Source organism: Falco punctatus (genome assembly GCF_963210335.1).
Source record: "Falco punctatus genome assembly, chromosome: 1".
Lineage (NCBI taxonomy): Eukaryota > Metazoa > Chordata > Aves > Falconiformes > Falconidae > Falco > Falco punctatus.
Window position 1 is genome coordinate 100,576,838 of NC_137580.1, and position 16,992 is coordinate 100,593,829.

Below are 16,992 nucleotides of genomic sequence, written 5' to 3' on the forward strand. Positions count from 1 at the left end.
GGATAAAGGGTATTGGGGTGTCACAGAGGTCAGATACAGGGTGCTGCAAGGGGCAAGAGGCCAACCTGGATGGATATGGGGTGCTGAGGTGACAGGAGGTGTGGCGAATGAAGAGACGGGATGCAGCTTGATGCAAGCAAGTTGTCGGTTTATTAGTGATTTTCTTACTATTATATACGTTTCTACCTTCTACATATTTCAACTGATTGGTTAAATCTTACGCGTAAAAAACACTGATTGGTTGATATTTAAGGCACACCGTTAGAACAATAGGAACTTATTAGTTTACCTTGACATAGCAACAATTTCTATTCCAAAATTAGGGGGGTTCTTTCCACGCGGCTTTCTTGATTAACAAAGTTATATATTGGCGCTATCCGTTCCCTTATCTGGCTACTCGTTTCTCTGTCCGTCTGGCTGCCTCCTCAACTGTAACGGCTCAGGGGTCCGCAGTTAGCTTGTTCCTTTGTTCCCAGGGCTTGTGCCCTACAAGTTCTAACAAGTTTCTATTCATCAGGCTACCAGTACTTGGACTCTTGTCCTTGAGGCCTTGTCCTACAAGGAGGTGACAACATCTAACCCAGACAGATATGGGGTGTCAGGGTGCTGTGGGGTGGCAGAGGCTGACCACGCTGGCTATGGGGGTTCAGGGTGTTGCAGGGCAGCAGTAGCTGACTCAACCAGATACGGGATTTCAGGGTGCTGTGGGGCATCCGAAGGTGACACCCCCCCCCCCCCCCAGCTATGGGGTGTCAGGGTGCTGCGGGTGCAGCCAGGCAGACGGGGGGGCTCCCCCCATTACAGACCTTGGGTGCCCGAGCAGGGGGGGCTCCCTCCACAGCGCTGGCTGCCAGCATCCTGCTGCGCTCAAGTAGTTAATAATAAGTCGTAGGGGAGATTTTGGGGCAGGCAGGGAACAGGCAGCAGCAAGCCCGTGTCCAGCGGGGCCGGCAACCACATTCCTGGGGTGGGGGGGCAGAAATACCAGCACTGCCACCAGCAAGGTTGGGGGGATGGTTGGTGGGGGACCGTTGGTGGGGGACACACATGCCCACCTCAGCCACAGGGCTGTCACTGTCAGGTCGGAGCCGGACTGCCGGCAGCCTGCCTGCACTTGCCTTTTTTTTTCCCCCTTCACTGTCTGCTCGCTCAGGTTGATGGGGTGATGATGTCAGTGCAGTTACGTGCATTATCTGCTTCCTTCAAGGCCACAATATTTGAACAGGATGAGTAAAGATTTATCACCCGGTCAGGGGATCCCTGCTGGCGCTCCCTGCCCAGCACGGTGGGAGCACCCATGGGTCCCCTGGTATGGCGGTGCCAAAGCAACAAGCATCACAGCATGGTGAAAAGGTTGCACTTTGCACAGCGATGCAAAGGTACCTGGTGCTTGCCAAACCCCAGTTAAACGTGAGCACTGATAAGACGCTCCAGAAATAAACTAAACCCTGACCCGCCGGCACCTACAGGGGGGAATGGCAAAGCCAAGGGATTTCCAGGTCCCCAAGGGGTTCCGTGGGTCCAAATGAGCATGGTGGCCGTGCCTGCCGGTGCCCACAGCCCAAACCCAAGGGGATGGCCGTGGCAGGCGGCGTCTCTCCCCCTCCCACCCTTGCCTGTAACCCGGCGCCATCTCTGCAAACAAAGGGGAGGGTGTGGGACGCAGGTGGCAGGTGACGGGTGACGGAGGAGTGGAGAGGAGCGTCCAGCAGCGAAACCCCACCCCGGGCGGGCGCTTGAGCTGGCCCCGCCAGCCCTTATAAGCGCAGGTGCACCCAGGTGTAAGCTGATCCCCCAAGGGCCGCAAGCGGTGACTGGTGACGGCAACGGTTTCGGTCCGTAGGTTCCTCTCCACCATCGCCTGGAGTGAGGCAGCAAACCAGCCACCATGTCGATGGGGTTGGAGATCGGCGGGGTGGCCTTGTCGGTGCTGGGTTGGTTGTGCAGCATCATCTGTTGCGCATTGCCCATGTGGAGGGTGACGGCCTTCATCGGCAACAACATCGTGACAGCCCAGATCATCTGGGAAGGGCTCTGGATGAACTGCGTGGTGCAGAGCACGGGGCAGATGCAGTGCAAGGTCTACGACTCCATGCTGGCCCTGCCGCAGGACCTGCAAGCTGCCCGCGCCCTCCTGGTGGTGGCCATCGTCTTGGCTGTCCTGGGTTTACTGGTGGCCATCGTGGGTGCCCAGTGCACCCGCTGCGTGGAGGATGAGAGCACCAAAGCCAAGATCACCATTGTTTCCGGCGTCATCTTCCTCCTCTCCGGCGTCATGACCCTCATCCCCGTCTCCTGGTCGGCCAACACCATCATCCGGGATTTTTACAACCCGCTGGTGCTCGATGCGCAGAAGCGGGAGCTGGGCACCTCGCTCTACGTGGGCTGGGCAGCCTCTGCCCTTCTGCTGCTGGGGGGGTCCTTGCTCTGCTGCTCCTGCCCCCCCAAAGACGACAGGTACCCGACCGGCAAGGTGGCCTACTCTGCTCCGCGTTCTGCCGTCACCAGCTACGACAAGAGGAACTATGTCTGAGCCCCCCCGAGATCCCCGGGACCCCTCGACATCCCATCCCCTACACCCCCCCCACTCCTGGGACCCCCATCACCCCCGGTGGGGACTGAGGACGGCAGCAGGAGGGCGGGGGGGGGGGCGCGAAGGAGGGGACAGGGACGGCTGCGGGGTCAGGGCCAGGCTGTGTAAATAGAGACAGTTTCGGTTAAACAAGAGGCGGTTTCGGGTCGGCGGGAGAAGTGGCGCCCGGTGTGCCCCTGCCCGCACCGGTGGGACGGGATGGGGACAAGGATAAGGACAGTGCCCCCGCCCTGGGGTGTGTGTGTGTGTCCCCCACCGGCCGGGCACCGTCTGTCCCTGTTACGCGTGGTCTGTACCGGTTACATTTGTCAATAAACATGTCCTGTTTTGGTAGCCCGAGTATCCTTGGGGTGGGGTGGGGTGTGGGGCAGGACTCACTGGGTACGGATGGGACCCCAACAGGTAAGAGCGGGACCCCACGGGGTACGGTCGGGACCGCACCGGTTACAGGCACGGTCCCACCGGTTAAATACAGGACCCCATGGGGTACAGATGGGACCACACCGGTCAAGAGCGGGACCTCACGGGGTCCGGGGAGGGGTCCAGGGCTACAGCCATCCCACACCCTCGGCTACAGCAGCACCGCGTTTGCGGACGGGGCTCTCACCCCGCAGCCCCCCCCTGCCCCGGAGGGGCGCCGGTCGCCCCCTGCCCGGCCGGCGGCAGCTCCCTGGCAGCCGCGGGGTGGGAGGCAGCGGGGAGGCTGCCAGCGGCGCTCCCTGCCTGCGCGGTCCAAAGTCTGGCCCCGCCGGGGGGAACACGGGGCGCCTCCCCCCGAGCGGCGGCTGGGGCGAGGCCGTAGCGCAGCACCGCTCCCCCCGCCCGGCCCCGCCACGCTCCAACGGGCAGGGACAAAGAGGCAGGAGCCGCCGCAGGTGCACAGGCAGGCAGGACCCAGACACCCCCCCGCCGCCTGCTCGGGGGCTCGGAGCGGCTTACGGAGCAGACGCTGCCCACGGGCGGGCGGGCGGCTGTGCTGCCTGCGAGGCACCTGCAGGCAGGCGCAGGCAGGAGCCGGCCGCCGCAGCCCGCTGGCAGGCAGCGGACCCGCCCGACTCAGGTTCCCGCGGCCCCCCCCGGCCCCCGCCGCTGGCTGCAGGCGGCTGCGATAAGGATCGGCGGGGCGGCGCTTCCCCGCACCGGCCGGGGCGGGGGGGGGGCGGCGGCCGCTCTGCCCGCCGGCGGTAGGAAGGTCGCCCTCCGGCCGCCAGGGGGCGTCCGCCGCGGGCAGAGAGGCGGGGCCACCGGCGTGCATTGCGTCACTGCCCGCGCGCCACCGCCGCCATCATGCTCCGCTGGCTGCCCCGGGCCCGTGTCCCCGCCCCGCCGCCCGCCGCCGCCGCCCGCTCCCTGGTGACGTAAGGCCTGGCCGCGCGCGGGGCGGAGGCGGCGGGAGGGGTCCCGGGAGGAGGCGAGGGGCCGTTACCCGGGGCTGGTGCCCCCCCGGGCCACGGCCCCAGTCTAGGCCACGCCCCTAGCGCCCATCTAGGGGGTGCCGCCCCGCCCCCATGCCGCTAGGACAGCCCTTTGGCTACGCCCCTGCACCCCCGGCCACGCCCTCAGGCACTCGCATCCTTGGCCACGCCCTCGCCCCTGCACACCCGGCCCGCCCAGCGCCCCCCACATCCCTGGCCACGCCCCCGCCCCTGCATCCCCGGCCCGCCCAGCGACCCCCGCCCCCCCGGCCCGCCCAGCGCCCCCCACATCCCTGGCCACGCCCCCGCACCCCCGGCCCGCGCAGCGTCCCCGCATCCCTGGCCACGCCCCCGGCCTCGCACCCCCGGCCCGCCCAGCGCCCTCTCCCCCGCAGCGCCGTGCCGCTGGCCTACGTGGAGATGAGGGGCCGCGGGGACCGGCTGCCCCTGGTGCTGCTGCACGGGCTCTTCGGCAGCGCCAGCAACCTACAGTCGGTGGCCAAGGCGCTGGCATGCCGCGGCAGCCGCAAGGTAAGGGTCTGGTAGGGGTTAGGGGGCCGCAGAGCCACAGGGAGGAGGGCACAGGGGGCCATTTCCCGGGGCTGGGATGACACGGTGACCCTGCCGGGGCAGGTGCTGATGCCGGATGCCCGGAACCACGGCAGCAGCCCCGGCAGCCCGCTGATGACCTACGAAGCGATGAGCCTGGACGTGCAGCATCTCCTGGACCGCCTGGGCATCACCAAGTGCATCGTCCTGGGACACAGCATGGGGGGCAAGACGGCCATGACGCTGGCCTTGCAACGGGTCGGCAGGCGCGGGGCTCCTGGGGCTGGCGGGGGCAGCGGACTCGAGGTGGCTCCTGGAGTGGGAGGCTGTGGGAAGGGGTGTGGCGTCTGAGGGGGCCGTTCACAGGGCCAGCCTTGCCCACGGTCCCACATGGGGAGGCTTTTGTCCTGTGGGGTGCTGTTCTGCTCAGAGCCGTCAGCTGGGCTGTGGGAGCAGCACATTTGTCTGGCAGCCCGCACTGCCCTGTCCCTGGGGCTTGGACGTCTCCTGTGCCAAGACACAGGCACTTGGGGAAGGGTATGTGGAGCTCTCTGCTGAGGCAGGAGGGAGCTAAGAGCTTCCAGGGAGTCTGGCAGGGAGCAGAGCCCTGTGCCCGATCCCGCTGAGAGATCCCAGCTGGCATCCATCTGCCCTGCTTGTGTCCCCAGCCAGACCTGGTGGAGCGCCTCATCTCCGTAGACATTAGTCCTGTCTTAACTTCACACATCTCTGAATTCTCTGCCTACATCTCTGCCATGAAGTCGGTGAAGATCCCGGATGGCCTGGCCCGCTCTGCGGCCCGCCAGCTGGCTGATAATCAGCTGCGTGAGGTGGTCCAGGTAGGAAATGCTGCTCCGTGCATGGGGTTTCTGCGCCCAGCCTGTCCCTGGGACTAGAGCACAGGGCTTTAGGGCCACAAGACTCTTTCCACCCCTGCTCACTCACCACTGGCATGGGCAGCTAGAGGACATCTCTACAGGGCTGCAGGGGCGGTGAGGAATGTGATGGCATGGGAGATGAGCAGAAGGGGGTGGAGGGGAGTACGGAGGGTGCCAGGACATCCTGAGGGCTTGTTGCTCTTACTGAAGAGTATACAATCGCCTTTTGTGGCAGCTCCCGCAGCTGAGACAGTACCTCCTCACCAACCTGCTGGAGGTGGAGGGCCGCTACGTCTGGCGGGTGAACCTGGAGGCCATTTCCCACCACTTGGCAGATATCATAAACTTCCCCATCTTCCACAAGCCATATCCTGGCCCTGCACTCTTCTTGAGAGGGTCCAACTCGCCCTATATCAGGTGGGACTGGAGAGAAGTGGTTGGAAGCCTGTGGCTTGACCCCTAGTGCTCTTCTGAAGCTGTTGAGGGTGGGAGGAAGCCCCCAAGATGGGGAAGGTCCTGACATGAGCTCTGCCTCCAGCAGCTGGTGACACCAACATGCTGGAGAGCAAGGGAGGACCTGTGGGCAGCCCCAGGCTTTCCCAGCTGGGAAGGGGATGTGATCCAACCTGTGATCCCCCTCTGCCTGGGAAGGGTGAGGGAAAACGCCTGGATAGACTTCTGACCACGCTTCCCATGGTGGCATTCCCTTGTCCTGCAGCTCCAAACACTACCCAGAGATCCAGCGCCTTTTCCCCAAGGCAGATATCCAGGACATTGAAGGTGCAGGCCACATAGTCCATCAGGATAAATTTGAAGAATTAGTCACGGCTGTCCTCAATTTCCTGCCACCACTGTAGCACTGAGGACCAGGGTTTCTGCAAACGCCACGTGGGACCTAAGGAGCTCTGGGCCATGGTGCGGGGCTCTGTGAGGAGGGGCTCAGTCTGCCCATCCTGTGCAGCCTGTCCTGCCCGCGCTGGAGTGCCCCAGAGGTTAGGAGGGGGCAGCGCTCTCATTTTCCTGCTGCCAGACCACCTGGTTGTGGATCTGGCTGTGACTTTGCAGAACATGCAATAAAGCTGAATCCATGCCAAGGCATAAAATGGTTTGCGTGTGGCAGCAGAGGACAGAGAGTGTTTGGTGGGGACGGGAAGGGGCTCTCACCAGCAGGGATGCTGGTGGGAGTGGACAACTGGGCTGGGCCCCTTAATGCAAGGAGCTGTGGCAGCAGTGTGTGTAAGACATAGGTGTGAGGATCTTTCTTGGCTCCCAGGGGAATTGTGTCCTTTCTCCACCTCAGGGGCAGTGGGAGGATGGAGGATGGGGGGTGGAAGCTGCCTCCTGAGCCAGGAAAGGCCATGAGCCTGCAAGGGGGAGGCATGGAAATCTACCTGGAGTGTGTCTGCCCAGCCTGCCCCAAAGGACTCGGTGATCCTAAAGGTCCTTTCCAACCTAAATGATTCTATGACTGTGAAGGCAGGGTTCCCCTTCTCCCTGAGCTCCCACTGATTTCTCACATCCCACCTACTTAGTGTCCCCCAAGAAGGCAATGTAACAGCAGCTACTGCCAGTTGCAACAACCATACACCCACTGCAGGCTAAAGGCAGAGGAGCAGTGCTGTCTGCTCTGGAAATCCCTTTACGATTATGATCCCCTTATGATGACAGGTATAGCCAGAGGCGGGGTGGAAGCAGCTCTGGGGTTGACAGATCATCTCTGTTGCAACTGGGGACAGGATCCATCGGGACAGTTAAGAGACACTAACCAGCTTTGCATTTGGTGCTCCAGAGCCAGGTGTCTCTGCTGCTCCCTGGGAAGTTTGCTCAGTTTGGGGTTGTCTGGAGGCCACGAAAAGAAGGGAGGACAGGAAACCAAAGACTTACTTTATTGCAGGTCTGTTTGGTAATTGCCTAGCAGAGGGGGCACAAGTAGCTGGTTTGGAGATTCAGTGTGTTTCTGCAAAGCTGTTCTTGGCTTTTCTACTGGTCCTTTCCTTTTCTCAAGAAGTACATCTCTCTTGAGCAGGGTTACATTCACCTTGAGCTTGAGCTTTCTGCTGTGTTACCCCAAATTCAAAGACACGTGCTGTCTGTGTATGATTTTTTCACCTGTGAAGAACATTAGATGAAGAAGCTCCTGAGACATGGATTATGGAAACAAGTTCCTCGAGCATCTGTCTCTCCTGTGGCCAGCTGGGAGACGATGGAGTGAGGCCACCGCCCAGCCCCAGCTACCAGCACACAAGCCCTTTGGATATCCTGTCTGAGCCGTGAGGCGTGGAGCCCAGAAGCGATGGGGAATTTCTCCTTGCTCCTCCCTGCTGGCCGAGTACCATGTTTGGGGCACAGATAAAAGACTGCCACAGAGGTGCGAGGTGAAGAGACTCACCATGGGCAGGAGATCAGTGGCCTGGAAAGAGGTAGAACTTCCTGAGCATTGTAGTCCGTTCTTGTGATGGCAACTGCTGAGGGAATTTTCCAAAGGCATATTGGACCTGGAGTGAGAGTGGGGAGAAATAAAAGCAGCTCCATTTCCAGCATGGGAAGGGGGAGGGGAGTCAGGAGGCATCCGCAGGGGCATCTTTAGGCATGTGTCTGGTGGCACAAGGGATGCCATGGGTGGCGCCAACACCAGGCTCACGTGTGCCCACCACATGGCAGGGTGCTGATGCCTTCAGGGACCCAGCTGACTTTCCAGGCCAAACCAGACCCCTTTTTGACAGAGCCTGCTCCTGAGGGGCCTGCCGAGAAATGGCCTGCCCTGGTGTGAGCTCTGCTCTGAGCAGCGTTTCTGACCACTGGCATGGCTGCCTCTCCAGTTAACTACAAAGTCTCACCTTTCGGAAGATCTCCTGTAAGTTGCTGTCACAGGCATGGTTTTGAAACTGCTCTATCAGGCGCTGGATGAAAAGGGAGCCTGTTACTGAACTTCTCCAGGAGACAGTATCTGGGGAGACAGAAGACGCTGAGTGTGATTTCCCTGGTGTCCCTCACTGCAAAAGCGATTAACACTGGGTGCCAGAGCAGGAGACGGGCAGCTTCTCTGAGACAGTTATATATGGCCCATCCAACCCACAGCATGGGAAAAGGACAGGGCATCCCAGCAAAGACAGAAGTGATGCGAGTATTTTCTTTGAGCCTCTCAGCCCTGCCATGCTCCCGGCCATGTCAGCTGCCAGGCTGGCACAGCCTGGAGCCATCTGCGATCCAGCAGGAGATGACAAGTGGCCCTGGCCAGCCACTGTGGTGATATACATCAGCTGGGGAAGGAGTGCAGGCAGAGCTGGTGGGGAGGGCTGGAACTAGGGCAAGGGAAGGCAGCCAGGCAGGGGCACAAAGCTCTGGCCCAGGTGCCTCTAAGAGGCATCTGTGGGTTTCCTGGAGTGGCCTTGTACCCAGGCACTGGGGGACACTGCCTTCTCCAGAAGCCCTAGTGCTCACAGTACTGAGGGGACCCCTGGCAACCTGCCCTGAGGAGGAGGAGGTGTGAAGGAGACCCATGGCATCAGGAATGGGAGTCCTGTTGCCCTCACCTGCCTTCAGGCAGGGCAACTTATCTCCAGGAAGTGCTTACCAGGAGTGGAGGAATGTAAAGTGGCAAAATCACTCTCCAGGTGGACTTCACAGATTGCATCATTTTCCAGCCCTGCAGGGATTGTGTGAGAGGAGCTGGGAGTGGCCATGGCAAGGTCTGTGGAGTTGCTCACCATCACGGACCCTATCTTACCTAGGAAGGCAGGGCAAGCCATCAGCGATGATGGCATGTCCAGTCCCCACCCAGTGCTTATGCGCCCTGGGAGAGCCTGGCTGTCTCACTTGCCTGCAGGCACCTGTAGTAGGGACTCACCTCCACGGCAGGATTGGATAATGACCACTTTGGGTTTGCCCAGCAGTGCCTGGCAGCACTTGTTGTTGAATTTCTCATAGATGGTGTCGAGGGAAAGGATGTCTGTGGTCTCACCTCTGCTCTTGGTCCCACAAAGCCCAGCCCTGACCCCATGAGACATGAAGACCAGGAAGGTGCTGTCAGAGGTGTAGTGATCTTTGCAATTCGCAAAATCATTCATGACTGTAGCCATCTCCTACAAACCAGCAGAAGGAAGGAACATCAGCCACCTGTGACCAGCTATGTGGAGACCCAGCTACCAGGCATGGGCAGGAGCCACTGCCACTGGGGACAGAGGTGTGCCAGTGGTGTCTGAGCCTTCACCATCAGTGCACACAAGGAGGGTCTCTGTACCACTCCCAGGGCCGGCAGCAGCTGTTTTGTGCAGTCCTTTACCTGGGAAGTCAAGTTGCAGTGGACGTCCACCATGTAGCCCAGCCCTTCCAGCAGTGTCGTCATCCCCTTCACATCCACTTCGGCCCCATTCCGCCGGCTCAAGTGCTCAAACTCAATGTTGCAGATGAGCAGGGCCCTACGGGTTCGTGTCTCCCGTGGTAGATGGATGGGATAGATCTGTGAGGTTGGAAAGAGGTAGCGCTCAGCAGTGGGTGGGTGCTGCAGACTCTTGGGAGGCAGCTAACAGCAGAGAAGGCCCATGGGTACAGCAACCATATCTCCCTGTCCCATCCCTGGGGCATATCCCCACACCTCTTGCCCTGCTCCTGGGTCAGCAAAGACCCTGGCTCCCCTTCCACAGGACAGGCCCCTGTCTGCTGGGCCACGCTCCAGCCTTCCTCTCATCTCCTCTGCCCTCAGCACCTGGTCTCCCTCTGTGTCCCTGATGCGCTGGTACTCGCTCACGGAGCACTGTCGGATCCACTGCTGGCCCTGGATGCCAACAGGGTGTCCAGGGGGGTTCTCAGTGTTGGGGGAGGCCAGCTGTGCACCAAGGGGCCCTACAAGCAGAAAGCCCCACAGTTACACTGGGAAGTGCCTGCTGCAAGAGCAGACTGTTGCAGGGCACAGACAGATGACTGGAGCTGGGCTGTCCCTGTTCAGCCCCAAGGGGGATGGCCCCCCTTGAGAGCCCTGTCATCACTGCATGGCAAGGGGGACTCAATGACACAGAGAAGTGACACCAGGGACACCCAACTGCCCCTTGCCTTCAGGCTTTGGGCACCCACCAGGGCCATGCCCCGCTCCAGCATCCTGCTGGAGGCACTGGGAGCCCCAGCATGGTCAGGGCAGACCACAGCCCCACATCTCTCACCTGAATCAGTGGCCAGACCCAGCTGCTTTGCCAAGGTGCCATCACGCTTCCTGAGACTGTCAATGAAGATCTGGCTTGCCTTGGGGCCCTTCAGACGCACGCTGTCGATGAGGCAGCGAGCCTTGTCGGTGCGCACCGGGTATCTATCCTGCACCTCGTCCACCTCCTCAAGGCTCAGCACCCCTTGGCCCAGCAGCTCATCCAGCAGCCCAGAGATCAGTGGCTTGCTCACACGCTCCACAAAGGCTGTCCTCACGTTCAGCAGGAGCTTGTCTGTAGGGCAGCTCCATCAGTGCTCCCACACCAACAGAAGATTGCTCCACCACCTGCTCTGGGTGCTTCCTCTTCCCTATTGCCCTCCCCAGCCGCTGATCCTTCCTCCACCATCCACCCTGGAAGCTCCCTCTCTCTCACTGCCAGCCAAGGCTTCTCCTGACATCACCCACCTCCCCCTTTTCCTACACACCCACATAAGGTGCTGCAGGGGATACATTTGCAAGGAGCAGGGCCTCAGCTACTCAATGATGCTGTCCCCCAGCCTGCATGCAACACTGTGTCAGGCTGGCCAGAGTCAGCAGGACTGGAGGCAGCACCCAGGGAGGACCAGGGCAGGCCCCCATCCCACCGCCGAGCCTCAGCACCACTGGTTGTACTCACCCGCCATTGCTCCTCAGCCCCTGGCCTGCCAAAGCTGCCACGAGGTCTCTTTCTCCTGGGAGGGAAATGAAACCGAACTTTCAAACCAGTTTCACTTTCTATCTCTGCTCAGTCTCTGCGCCTGCTCTTTGGCTGTTGCCATACATACGCTTACCCATCCCTGCTGCCCCCTGTAGCCCAGCACATGCCTGCAAAGTCACTGTGCATGGGGCCAGAGCCCCCGTGTCCTTTGCAGCCACACTCGGCTTTCCTCCTGGGAGTGCTCAACACATCCCCGTGACGCTGGGGCATCATAAACACATGTGACTGGTCCCCACACCACACCACCCAGCACCCACAGGGCAGGAGGAGGCTCCCAGCCCTCCTGCACCTCCCAGAGCCAGGCATGGGGCAGCTCAGCCCACAGACCCAGGGCCAGGCAGAGGTGGCTGTCCTCTCCCAAGGACCAATCTCCCCTTCATCCACACACCCCCAAACCCTGCAGACCTCTCTGGGGCTGAGCTCAGCTCCTCCCTTCTTCATGCAGCCCTGTCCAGGTTCTGGCAGCGAGACAGGGCCTCGGGCAGCAGCGCCATCCTCATCCACCCAAGGGTTCACCAGCTGTATCTCCATCCTGCAGGCACAAGGGGGAAGGGGAGCCAGCCTTAAATGTAAAATCTGGGTTGTCAGAAAGCCTGAGGTTGCCCCATTAGTATATCAGCAGGGCTGTTTCGCAGGGCAGGTTGAGTGTAGGGCAATACCTGGATGGGAATGGCTGAAGTAATGCCAACAATGGGGAACCCAGGGAAAAGCCGTGGGGAACAGGGACATCCAGCCCTGTGGAAGGTTGAGTGCTGCAGCTGCCGAGAGCTCAGCAGGGCGATGCAACCTCAAGATGTTTTTAACATCCTGAAGGCTTCTACAGGCCCACTGGGGAGGCTGAGCCACGCCGCAGCTCTGAGGTGCCCCAACCCTGGTGACAAGTCCCCAGCACCACCCTGCCAAGGCCAGAACACCTCTCGGGGCCGGGGCTCCTGTGGTGCCCCCACCCCAAGGCCCGCGGCTGCGGCCTGCGGGGCAGGACGGTGTCAGGGGTGTGTGTGGATGCTGCTGCCACCGGGCCGCCCCCCGGGCCGCCTCCCTCCCCCGGGCCCCGCGGCCGCCAGTTCCCCGCAGGCGCGGCGGCCTGGCGGGGGCGGGCAGGCGGGGGCGGGCTGCTCAGCGGGCCGGTCACCTGAGGGACGCCCCACCTCCGGTTAGGCCCCCCGGTTATTCCGCCCCCCCGCGACGCCCCGGTGACCGCCCGCCCTTTTCGAGGGGAACGGCTGACCGGCCGCGGATTGGCTACGGCGGGACGCGCTGTGATTTCTCATTGAGCGCCGAGTCTCGGGTCCCGCCTCCGCGCTACGCGTCGCGCCGGGTCATGGGATAGGCTTGCGGGCGAGGAGAAGGGCGTGCCCTGGCGGCCCGTGGCGCTGGGCGGGGACGCGTTCCCTCTGTTCATTGGCAGGCGGTGCCGGCGGCGCCGGGTGCTGATTGGTTGCGCCGCGCGGGTCGGTGGGGGGGACAGGGCGGGGAGCTGCACGCGGCAGAGGCGGGAGCGGCGCGGCCGGAGCCAGGTGAGACCCCGGTGGTTCCCTTTCCCCGGCCCCTCCTCGGGCTTCTCCCCGGCGCCTGGTCGGGCCCCGCTGCTCCTCTTTGCCGCCCGGTGAGCGGGGCCTCCCCGGGGCCTGTCTGTGAGCGCTGGCTGCCGGCCCGGTGGCGGCAGCGCTGAGGCGGCGGCGGGCCCGCGGCCCGGTGCCGGTGGGGCAGGCGGCGGGCCCGGGCAGGCCTGTGCCGCTGCGGCGCAGGGTGGCTCGTGACCGCGGGGGGCGGCCCCGAGGAGCCGCTGGCGGGGGTAAAGGCTGGTTCACGTTAAGGAGCAGGAACGAGACGCAGAGCTCCCGCTGGGTCAGGCCTGGGGCGGAGGCAGCCTGCTAGCTGCTGGCCCCACCGCCGTACCGGGGGTGGCAGCTCTTGTCCAGCCTCGCAGCGGGCGGCCCCCAAGGCTCGGTGAGCCGGGCCCGCCGGCGGGAGATCTCGGCTGCGTGGTCCCGGCCCGCCGGCCCCGGGAGGGCAGCGCCTCCGCCGCCCGCCTGCCAAGGGCCATCCCTGCCTGCCCCCGGACGGGAGCCCTGCCCGCCGTGGAGAGCCCCCCCGGAAGCAGCTCGCAGGTGGGAGATCCTTGTGCCACGCCGGCCGCGGTAACAGCACGGAGCTGGTTATTCTGCCAGGGACTCCACTTGCCTTTACCCCACCCGGTGGGGTCTGCCCGGTGCCCCCCACGTGAGGTCACACACTGCTGCTTTTCGGGGGAGGTGCCTCCCCTCCTTGTTGGGTAGAAGTGGGCAAAGCTTTCTGTGGTGGTTTGAAACTGCTGGTGGCTGAAGTTTGGTGGTTTGGTGTGGAGGCCGTGTTGTTGCAGGTTTGACATTTGTTTAAAAAAATCCTCAAACAGCTATGTGTTTTAAACATAGGTTTTCTTAAAGCATTTGATGCAAAGCCTTTGGGTTTTCCTGCTGAATTAACCAAAGGGGGATGAATTCAAAATAACCCGTGTTAAATTGGTGGCTCCCAGAGCATTTTTGGGGTTGTTATGTTAACAGTCTCATAAGGATCCTACTGCTGATTTTGTCAATGACCAGAAGACAGTTTGCAGCTAAATGTTGATCAAATGCACAAGCAGCTCGTAGTGTTGAGTGGAAAATAAGAGATGAGCATCTGATACAGTGGTCTGGTTAGTCTGGCACTATACTTTTGGTGAGGCCACACATCTGTTACAAGAGAAAGCAAACTGTTCAGGAATAGTCTGTTACACAGAGAAACGAGGGAGGAAGGAGTGAGGCATGTCCTAGAAAGCAATCTTTGCCTGGGTTCGTGAATAAGTGGAACGCAGAAAGCAGGGCTGGAGGCAGGTAGGAGAGGGTGGCTTTGGAGAGGATGCATTGGCTTAGCTTCCACACTGGTGCAGATGCTTCTGCACTGCTATGCCCAGGTTTGGTGCCTGTGTGTGATGTGAAGGCTGATGGAAAGCTGGGCAGAGTTCACAGATGTTGTATGGGGGTGGGATTAAAGGTGAAAAAGGCTGCCACGTGGTGACAAGAACTTTATCTGCCTCATCCAACAAGTTGTTGTGAGAAGATTGGTCAGTCTGTGTGTACTTGTGAAGGACAACAGTTGGACTGTGGAAGTTCAGTATGGCTGCTGGTGGTATACAAGTGCATGCATGGAAAACAAAGTGTCTATTTTTCAGTGATAGAAAGTCAAGCATGAGAACAAACTTCCCAAAGTCAGTGATGACTTTGTATTTACTGGTAACTTCTATATCAAATCTCAATACTTCTGGGTTTTGTGGGTTTTTTTGTTTTGTTTTGTTTTTTTTTTTAATAAAAGTAGCAGCAAGTACTGCAGCTTGGCTAACAGCCTGGGAAGTTCTGTGGTCTGCTCTGTTTGGGAGTTTGTAGAGTAGCTGTAATGTCTTTCATGGTGTTCACTGGAAGATGAATATCTAAGTAAACAGATATGACTGTGAAATAAATTTAAAAGTTTTACTTAGTTACTAATTTCTAGGAACATCTGGTTTCCCCTTTGCTGTGTTTGCAGGAATCTGTCTACACTGGCAGTAAGTTACTTGAATTTTCTGAGAGCACCTTAACAGCAAAAATTTTCTCAGATGTATCATTGCTGTTAGTTTTGTGGCAGTGCCCTTCCAGCCCTTCTGTCTTGCTGACAGTGTCGCTTAGCTGTCAGATTCATCTGTAGCAAGCTAAAAGGAAAAAAGAAATCCAAAATCAAAGGAAGCTTTAGGGCTAGATCTTGCCACAATATGGAGACTTTTAGGAATGCCACTGTGCCAGCTTTTATTGTTGTCTCCATCTGCCAAAATATGCACTGGCTTGCTTTTGGTTTTGGTTCATGCGGGGCTTTTCAAAGTTGCCCTTGTCCTGGTGGTGGTGGGAGCGAAGGGGATGTGTGCAGCAATTTCTGCTCTGGTGGCCTGCATCTAGCTGAGCTTTGCTCGCATGAAGGCAGGCACCAGACCTGTGTGGGTCTTGTCTGCCTCGTTTGTGAGGGTTGCTCTGGGAGCTGGGTCTTGTCCTCCAAGAGACATTGCTTTAATCTATGCTGCTCGAGACCAAGCTATTTCCACTCCTTTTCTTTATCCTCAGCTCGTCTTTAGAGGCTGCTGTCATCTGAAGGAGAGAGTTGTTCTCAGTAATAGTTTGGTAAGTGAGTTAAAAAGAAGGCTAGAAAGAAAGAGATTGTTTCTTGGAGGTGTGTGCAGTTGCATTGAGTGTGTGCAGTTGCATTGGAAATCACTGAGCATTGAAAATCAAGCAATATAATCTAACCCAGATTATTTTCATCAGGAGAAATGTGAACTGGGATTAAAAAAAATCAGTGCTGTGTACTTGCACATCACACTCAGCTTCCCAGGACGGGAATGTTCCCCCCAGGAATGAATATTAGCAAGCAGTTATGAAAGTTCATACCTTCCTCTTCCATCCTTGCTGTCCACCCCCAGGGTAGCTCCATCCAGCCACGGTTTGCTGCTTGTTGGTGTGTTTCTGTATTTCAGTGCAGGCTCTTATGGTGAGACTCTCCTCTATTGCTGTTTGCAGCAGAACATCAACATTTGCAACTAGATCAGAGCCTTTTTTAGATAATGATGAATGGAGAAGAGCTATTAAAAAAATTACTTTGCTCTTAGCAAATTAGCATAACAGATTAATCTCTGCTCGTAATCCCTAGTTTCTTCTCCAGGAAGATGCCTGTGCTATTACAGAGCAGGAAGGAATTTTGTCTGGGCACTTTGAATGCACTCCTCGCTGATATAATTGCTTCCCTTCTGTTCCCCCCTAGCAGTCCTGCAGAGACTGTGCAGTTACAAGCGTTCCCAACAGCCTGAAAGGATAGGATTTCCCTTAGGAGGGATCAGATGATTAGCTTATAAATAGTAAATGCCTGTTCAGGCCTACTTTCAAGTGCTTGTTGTTTGGTTGCTCTCTGCCTTTGCAAAAAGTACAAACACATCTGTACCTTGTGGCTCAGAACTAAATGCAAGGAAACTGGGCATACTTGCTGTTGGAGATGATGATTTTCTGTGAGGAAGGAAACTGCCCTGGTGCGAGGCACTTCAGCTTTGCAGCCAGAGCTTTGGATATTGTGATTGATTTGAAAGGCTGCAGCAGCAGTAATGCACCGTGCTGCTGTGTACACTGGGGTGGTGCCTGGTTCCTTGCCTGTGCAGGAAAATCAGCTCTTTTAATGGGAGACATAAGCTGAAATCAAACTGAAACATGTTCAGTGGTTGAAGCCTGTTTGCAGTGAGCCTGTTTTCCTGCCAGAGAACATGTGCTGGTGCCAGGGAGCCCTCCTCTCTAAGCTCGGGCTCTTGGAGTCCTTTTTGGGTGGTGTGCACACATCCCCTTTACCTGCCATCTGTTTCCCTCCAGTTTTGCTTCATTTGTCTCTGCCTTGGTCAGTCTTACAGCTGCTGAGAGGGTTTGACACACATGGAGGTTTAGGATCTATCGAGACTCCTTCCACCACAGTTCCCCACAGCTCTCCTGCTGTATTTATGCGCAGCCTTCCTCATCCTGGGGCTTTGGCGTGGACCCTCCTTTCACGCTGATGTGCCTAGGTTTGCATCTGAGCTGGAGGAGCTCCTTCCCCTTCTCCAAGGCACTGTGCATTGCTGGGGATGGGGATTGAATTGTGGGAGT

The 16,992-nt window shown here is 59.0% G+C and overlaps 4 protein-coding genes across 5 annotated transcripts in view; 3 read left to right on the forward strand and 1 right to left on the reverse strand.

Moving 5' to 3' along the window:
- The first annotated feature begins 1,771 nt into the window (after positions 1 to 1,771).
- Positions 1,772 to 2,926, forward strand: LOC308064333 (claudin-3-like). Its single transcript, XM_080388656.1, has one exon. The coding sequence runs from the start codon at positions 1,889 to 1,891 to the stop codon at positions 2,531 to 2,533; it is 645 nt and encodes a 214-aa protein (XP_080244782.1). The 5' UTR covers positions 1,772 to 1,888; the 3' UTR covers positions 2,534 to 2,926.
- Positions 2,927 to 3,718: 792 nt separating this feature from the next.
- On the forward strand, positions 3,719 to 6,538 carry ABHD11 (abhydrolase domain containing 11). Of its 2 annotated transcripts, XM_080388567.1 has the most exons (6): positions 3,755 to 3,951; positions 4,404 to 4,539; positions 4,642 to 4,815; positions 5,226 to 5,396; positions 5,671 to 5,852; positions 6,154 to 6,538. In XM_080388567.1, the coding sequence occupies exons 1-6, from the start codon at positions 3,881 to 3,883 to the stop codon at positions 6,290 to 6,292; spliced, it is 873 nt and encodes a 290-aa protein (XP_080244693.1). In that variant the 5' UTR covers positions 3,755 to 3,880; the 3' UTR covers positions 6,293 to 6,538. The 2 variants fall into 2 exon arrangements, with proteins under 2 accessions (XP_080244694.1, XP_080244693.1); XM_080388568.1 differs by lacking the exon at positions 4,642 to 4,815 and having other exon boundaries at positions 3,719 to 3,951.
- Positions 6,539 to 7,298: 760 nt separating this feature from the next.
- On the reverse strand, positions 7,299 to 11,812 carry LOC308064301 (caspase-1-like). The gene is made up of 10 exons (XM_080388556.1): positions 11,735 to 11,812; positions 11,249 to 11,303; positions 10,592 to 10,864; positions 10,141 to 10,277; positions 9,718 to 9,894; positions 9,283 to 9,517; positions 9,010 to 9,162; positions 8,273 to 8,382; positions 7,825 to 7,930; positions 7,299 to 7,544 (listed from the first exon to the last, which is right to left on the reverse strand). The coding sequence occupies exons 2-9, from the start codon at positions 11,253 to 11,255 to the stop codon at positions 7,838 to 7,840; spliced, it is 1,185 nt and encodes a 394-aa protein (XP_080244682.1). The 5' UTR covers positions 11,256 to 11,303; positions 11,735 to 11,812; the 3' UTR covers positions 7,299 to 7,544; positions 7,825 to 7,837.
- Positions 11,813 to 12,781: 969 nt separating this feature from the next.
- Positions 12,782 to 16,992, forward strand: part of MTMR4 (myotubularin related protein 4) — a 57,775-nt gene continuing 53,564 nt past the window's right edge. The window contains exon 1 of the mRNA XM_080388509.1: positions 12,782 to 12,846. The gene's annotated coding sequence lies outside the window, so the exon portion shown is untranslated. The remainder of the gene's footprint in view (positions 12,847 to 16,992) is intronic.